This window comes from Nomascus leucogenys, chromosome 2 (assembly GCF_006542625.1).
Source record: "Nomascus leucogenys isolate Asia chromosome 2, Asia_NLE_v1, whole genome shotgun sequence".
NCBI classification, from domain to species: domain Eukaryota; kingdom Metazoa; phylum Chordata; class Mammalia; order Primates; family Hylobatidae; genus Nomascus; species Nomascus leucogenys.
In genome coordinates, this window is record NC_044382.1 from 46,218,778 (window position 1) to 46,225,328 (window position 6,551).

Consider the following 6,551-nt stretch of genomic DNA (forward strand, 5'->3'; position numbering starts at 1 on the left):
GCCATTCTCCTGCCTCAGCCTCGCGAGTAGCTGGGACTACAGGCACCCGCCACCACGCTCAGCTAATTTTGTTTTTGTATTTCTAGTCGAGATGGGGTTTCACCGTGTTAGCCAGGCTGGTCTCGATCTCCTGACCTCAGGTGATCCACCTGCCTTGGCCTCCCAAAGTGCTGGGGTTATAGGCATGAGCCACCGCGCCTGGCCCTTTTTTTTGATTTTTAATCAACATTATTGAAAGGTATAATTTATATACCATGATATTTTAGATACACAAGTTCTCATACAAAAATTAGCCAGGGGTGGTGGCATACTGCTATAGTCCCAGCTACCAGGGAGCTGAGGTGGGAGGATCACTTGAGTCTGGGAGATCAAGGCTGCAATGAGCTGTGAACGTGCCACTGCATTCCAGCCTAGGTGACAGAGCAAGACCCTGTCTCAAAAAACAAACAAAAATAGTTATTCTTCCTTGGGAACTGCTTATAAAAAAGAAAAAGCAGGCCAGCACTGTGGCTCACACCTGTAATCCCAGCACTTTGGGCGGCCCAGGCAGGCAGATCCTTGAGCTCAGAAGTTCAAGGCCAGCCTAGTCAACGTGGTGAAACTCCATCTCTACTAAAAATACAAACGTTATCCGGGCGTGGTGGTGTGTGCCTGTAATTCCAGCTACTTGGGAGGCTGAGGCAGGAGAACCGCTTGAATCCAGGAAGCAGAGGTTGCATTGAGCCAAGACCCAGCCACTGCACTCCAGCCTGGGTGACATCTGTAAATAATGGTTCCATGAGTTTAGAAATACAAAGTAGCATGACTTAACAAATTTACACATCTATGTAACCAGGCCCCAATCAAGATACAGAATAATTCTATCACCCAGGAAGTTCCCTTGTGTCTGGACCAAACATCCTTCTCCACAGGTAAGTTCTGTTAGTTTTTATCACCATAGATTTTATTTGTCCTATTCTTGAATCTCATATAAAATAGATTATACATTATGTATTTGGTGGTCCTTCAACATAATGGCCAGGTGTGGTGGCTCATGCCTGTAATCCCAACACTTTGAGAGGCCAAGGCAGGAGCATCTCTGGAGTTCAGGAGTTCCAGAGCAGCCTGAGCAATATGATGAAAACCTCCGTCTCCGCAAAAAGCTTAAAAATTAGCCAGGCGTGGTGGTGCAGGCCTGTGGGCCCAGCTACCTGGGAGGCTGAGGTGGGAGGTCAAGGCTGCAGTGAGCCGAGATCACACCACTGCATTCCAGCCTGGGCGACACAATGAGACCCTGACTCAAAAAAAAAAAAAAAAAAAAAAGAAAAGAAAAGAGAAAACGCATTGTGTGTTGTGTTTATTGGATGGTGGAATTATGGGGTTTACGGGCCTTCTGTTGCGTTTTGGTTTTTGTTTTCTTACCTGTTATGGCGTTCCTAACAGTAGAAATTGGCATCATATAGTATTCTCATGGAACTTTCCTTTGTTTAAAGCCCTACAGTTCACAGACTTACACATTTAATGTGAGATATGACAGGCTTAAAAATGAACGCTGGGGGCCGGGCGTGGTGGCTCACGCCTGTAATCCCAGCACTTTGGGAGGCTGAGGCGGGAGGATCAGGAGGAGTTCGAGACCAGCCTGGCCAACATGGTGAAACCCCATCTCTACTAAAATTACAAAACTTAGCCGGGCGTGGTGGCGGGCACCTGTAATCCCAGCTACTCGGGAGGCTGAGATAGGAGAATAGCTTGAACACCGAGGCGGAGGTTGCAGTGAGCCGAGATCTCGCCACGGCACTCCAGCCTGGGACATAGCAAGACTACCGTCTCAAAAAAAATAAATAAATAAAATAAAATAAAATAAACGTTGACTTATTTCAGTGTGAAGTAAGGCAATAAACGGAGGGCTAACAGTTCCACTTCGTAGAGCTCAGCAGTTTTAAGAAGCGAAGAGGCCGCGTCCTGGAAGGGTGAGCAAAAAGCGCGAGCTTTGCTCACGAACGGAGAGGCGAGGCCGGAGGAGAGACATGGCGCCGCGCAGAATGATGATGTCGCACGCTGGGTGGGAACTGACGTCACCTGTGCTCACCGCCGCTTCCGGTCCGCGTGAGGTGCATTCTCGCGCCGGTGGCGGGCTTAGGGCTGGCGTTGCGACGTGGTGCGGTGCTTATTTTCAGAAGTGGGTCTCCCTTGTCCGGGACTATGGCCACCGACTCGTGGGCCTTGGCGGTGGACGAGCAGGAAGCGGCTGTCAAGTCGGTCAGTAGCTCAGCTCCTGGCGGGGAGGACGTAGCAGGGGCCCAAGCGAAACCTCCCAAAAACACAGAGAGCTCCCCGGGTTGGGGAGGCCCCTGGGCAACGCGCTCCTGGAGTTTGCTGGGGCAGTCACTTGCCCTTGATTTGCTCTTAGAGCTAAAGAGACCAATGCCGAGCTTTTTATCTCCATCTGGGCTGGTTAAGGACTTCATCCTTTGGTAAATCCGCCCCACTATGCATGCTGTCATTCCTGTATTGACCTCCTCGGTGACGATTATAAGGAAAGCCAAGTTTAGATTCTGATTCTCTTTTTCATTACGGGACTGTTCGCATGTTTCTGTGCTACTCTGTATTTAACATTTCTTAGATTCATGCTTAACGTGGTTGGCAGTTTGTAGCTCTTTGCAGAATAACAGATTCACTTTTGGATTTAATACTTCAGTCTACTGCAGATGTTGGAAGAAGGCACTACAAATTGTTTCACTGATGTTTAAAGTGACGGTTTCATGTACTTGTTCTTTCAGTAATGAATATTCATTCAACTGGAATGTAATTACAGCATACACTGTGGCTTTCTGTTCTTATATCTAAGACCTAAACTTTAGATTTGTTTAGTGATAATGGACTGTTTTTTTGTTGTTGTAGTTGTTTCTGTTTTGAGGCGGAGTTTCGCTCTTGTTGCCCAGGCTGGAGTGCAGTGGCGCCATCTCGGCTCACCGCAACCTCCGCCTCCCAGGTTCAAGCGATTCTCCTGCCTCAGTCTCCTGAGTAGCTGGGATTACAGGCATGCGCCACCACGCCCGGCTAATTTTGTATTTTTAGTAGAGACGGGGTTTCTCCATGTTGGTCAGGCTGATCTCGAACTCCCGACCTCAAGTGATCCGCCCACCTCGGCCTCCCAAAGTGCTGGGATTACAGCCGTGAGCCACCGCGCCCAGCCGGTATGGGGATTTTTGAGAGGGCTATTGACAGAATTAAACAAGGCTGGCAAGGATTTATTGAACTACAGAGAACAGAATATGTTAGAAGTGTTGGCTAATAGAAATATCAGTGCAGAAGTTATTCTGATAGCCCCGAGATAGAGGGCCTATGTTGGGCAGTGGAAGTGAAAATGAAGGGATGGATATAAGATATGAAGGTAGAATGGGTAGGAATTGCTAACATAATAAAGGAGAGAAGGGAGATAAAGCCAAAGTTTTCTGTTTTCAACCTGGATCCTTTGGTGTTACTAACGTCCCAATAACAGGAATAGGAAAGTGGGAGGAAGGGCAGATTTGATAGAATGGTGAAGGCAGCCGGGCGTGATGGCACCCACCTGTTATCCCAGCACTTTGGGAGGCCGAGGTGGGCAGATCACTCGAGGTCAAGAGTTTGATTCCAGCCTGGCCAACATAGTGAAACCCTGTCTCTACTAAAAATACAAAAGTTAGCCAGGTGTGGTAGTGGTCACCTGTTAATCCCAGCTACTCAGGAGGCTGAGGCATGAGAATTGCTTGAACCTGGGAGGTGGAGGTTGCAGTGAGCCAAGATCACGCCACTGCACTCCAGCCTGGGCTACTGAGTGAGACTCTGTCTCAAAAAAAAAAAAAAAAAAAAAAAGAATGGTGAAGGCTGGGCACGGTGGCTCACACCTGTAATCCTAGCACTTTGAGAGACTGAGGCAGGCAGATCAGTTGAACCCAGAAGTTCAAGACCAGTGTGGGCAACATGGCGAAACCCCATTTCTACAAAAATACAAAAAAATTAGCTGGGTGGGGTGGTGGTACTGTCTTGTAGTCCCAGTTACTCAGGATGCTGAGGTGGGAGGATCACCTGAGTCTAGCGAGGTTGAGGTTGCAGTGAGCTGTGATCACACCACTGCACTCCAGCATGGGTGACAGTGAGACCCTGTTTCAAAAAAAGAAAAAAGGGAGTGGTGAGTTCAGGTTTGGCTGTTCTGAATTTAAAATAAGGAAACATCTTGGTAAGTACCTGTTGTGGGAGTCCTCAAGAGATGGCAGGTTTGACGATTTGTTAGGAGAACTCACAGGCTCAGTATGTAGTTGTATTCACAGCTATGATTTATTATAGTGAAAAGATACAAAGCAAAATTAGTGGAGGAAAAAGGCTCATGGGCTAAGTCCAGAGGAAACCAGGCAAGCTTCCAAGTTATCTCCCAATGGAGTCCACAGAGTGTGCTTAATTCTTCCAGTAGCAAATTGTAACAGCACATATGAAGTGGTGTCAGGGAAGCTTGTTAGAGACTCTACTTGAGGCTTTTATTGGGGGCCTGTCGTATAGTCACCCTGTGCCTAGCATGTACCAGAATTCCAGACTTCCAGAAGGAATGCTGGTGTTTAGCATAAATTACATGTTTTTACAAACAGTTGAGGCAGACTGACCCCCTCTTATCAGTTGTAGGAATGATGGGAACCTTCCCAAAGTCCAAGTTCCCAGGTGACAGCCTAGGGCCAGCCTTGCAAATAGGCTTTCCCAAGGAGAGCGGTCAGGCCTGCTGTGTTCTCTTCTGCACGGTAGCTATCAGACATTTGGAAATACAACACTGGAGTTCAGGGGAAGGAGCAGGTCAGAGGTACAAAACTGGCAGTTTCCACAAAGAAATTACAAAGCATTATGAAGGGCATGGTCCTTGCCCTCTGGAGTTTAAAATCTGGTGTTTAGCATCAGATTTTCTCTGAAAGAGTTACTGAGAATTGGTTTCAAACTTTGTGAAATCTGTGATCCTAACCTAGCTGTGACATGAATATCACAAATATAGGCCTAAACATACTTGGTATCTGGTTCTAAGCATTCAGCTTATCAGAAGGCTGGTATAAATAAAGTCTTCCTAATAGTTGGAGAAGACCTTTTTTTTTTTCCCCACCACGTAGACTTGTGTACCTTCACTTAATAAATTATTCATGGTCTTAGGTTATCAGGTGGTTCTGCTCTCTAGTGTAGAGATAAGCAATGAAAGTGACAGAAGAAGGCTGGGTGCAGTGACTCACACCTGTAATCCCAGTGCTTTGGGAGGCCAAGGTGGGAGGATTGCTTGAGCCCAGGAGTTCGAGTTTGAGTTCGAGTAGGCATGGTGGTCCACACCTGTGTTCCCAGCTACTAGGGAGGCTGAGGTGGGAGGATCGCTAGAACCCAGGAGGTTGAGGCCGCAGTGAGCCATGATCGTGCTGCTGCACTCCAGCCTAGGTGACAGAGTGAGACCTTGTCTCAGAAAATAAATAGAAAGAACTTGAGTTGGGAGATAAGCAGAGGTTGAGGTTTTCTGAAACTTTCCCCCCAAGCATTATATTTAGTCCACCCCTCCCCTTGTTTTAAGGCTGTTGAAGATATTTGAAATGATGGTTTCACCCAGACTTTCAGCAATTCTACTTTGAGGGAACAAACCAACTCCCTGAACACTGGTGCTGAAAGTTTCAGACTAGACTTTTACTAGAAAGTTTTTCTTTTCTTAGAGACCTTCCTTTTATTGGGTCCTTTGCTTAACGCTGTTTTCTTTTATTCCTATTCAGATGACCAATTTGCAGATCAAGGAAGAGAAAGTCAAAGCAGATACCAATGGTGAGTCACTGGTAACTACAAGCTAGAAAAGAGTTCCATGTGGGCCACTGCTTTGCACTCATAGCTGCATTGTACAAAGAGCTGTCATTTCGTGTAAACTTCAGCTGTTTACAAGCCAGTGAATTAGATTTTGTTACTGAAGGGATATGTCAGTTTTCCACATTTTATCCTTTGACTTCTTAAAATTAAGAGTCTCTCTGTTGGATTGTACTGCTACTGTTCATTTGATAATATTTTGGCAACTTATTTATTTATTTATTTATTTATTTATTTATTTTGAGACGGAGTCTCGCTCTGTTGCCCAGGCTGGAGTGCAGTGGCACAATCTCGGCTGACTGCAAGCGCTGCCTCCTGGGTTCGTACCATTCTCCTGCCTCAGCCTCCCGAATAGCTGGGACTACAGGTGCTCGCCACCACGCACGGCTAGTTTTTTTTTTTGTGTATTTTTAGTAGACATAGGGTTTCACCATGTTAGCCAGGATGGTCTTGATCTCCTGTCCTTGTGATCCACCCGCCTCAGCCTCCCAAAGTGCTGGGATTACAGGTGTGAGCTGCTGTGCCCAGCCTAAATTTTTTATTTTTTATATTAGATTTTTAAAATTTTATTTGAGACAGGGTCTCATTCTGTCGTGCAGGCTAGAGTGGAGTGGCGTGATCTTGGCTCACTGCAATCTCTGCCACCCAGACTCAAGAGATCCTCCCACCTCAGCCTCTTAGGTAATTGAGACTACAGGCATCCACCACCACACCCGGCTAATTTT

General features: G+C 46.6%; 1 protein-coding gene across 4 annotated transcripts in view; it reads left to right on the forward strand.

The window, feature by feature from the left end:
- The first annotated feature begins 689 nt into the window (after positions 1 to 689).
- Positions 690 to 6,551, forward strand: part of LOC100605756 (ATP-dependent RNA helicase DDX19A) — a 28,207-nt gene continuing 22,345 nt past the window's right edge. The window contains exons 1-3 of one of the 4 annotated variants that reach the window (XM_030829387.1): positions 690 to 911; positions 1,861 to 2,090; positions 5,742 to 5,790. In XM_030829387.1, coding sequence (XP_030685247.1) covers positions 2,007 to 2,090; positions 5,742 to 5,790 — 133 coding nt within the window. In that variant the 5' untranslated portion in view covers positions 690 to 911; positions 1,861 to 2,006. Of the gene's footprint in view, positions 912 to 1,819; positions 2,239 to 5,741; positions 5,791 to 6,551 lie in introns of those variants that run through there. The other 3 variants (XM_030829390.1, XM_030829381.1, XM_030829395.1) reach the window with 3 other exon arrangements.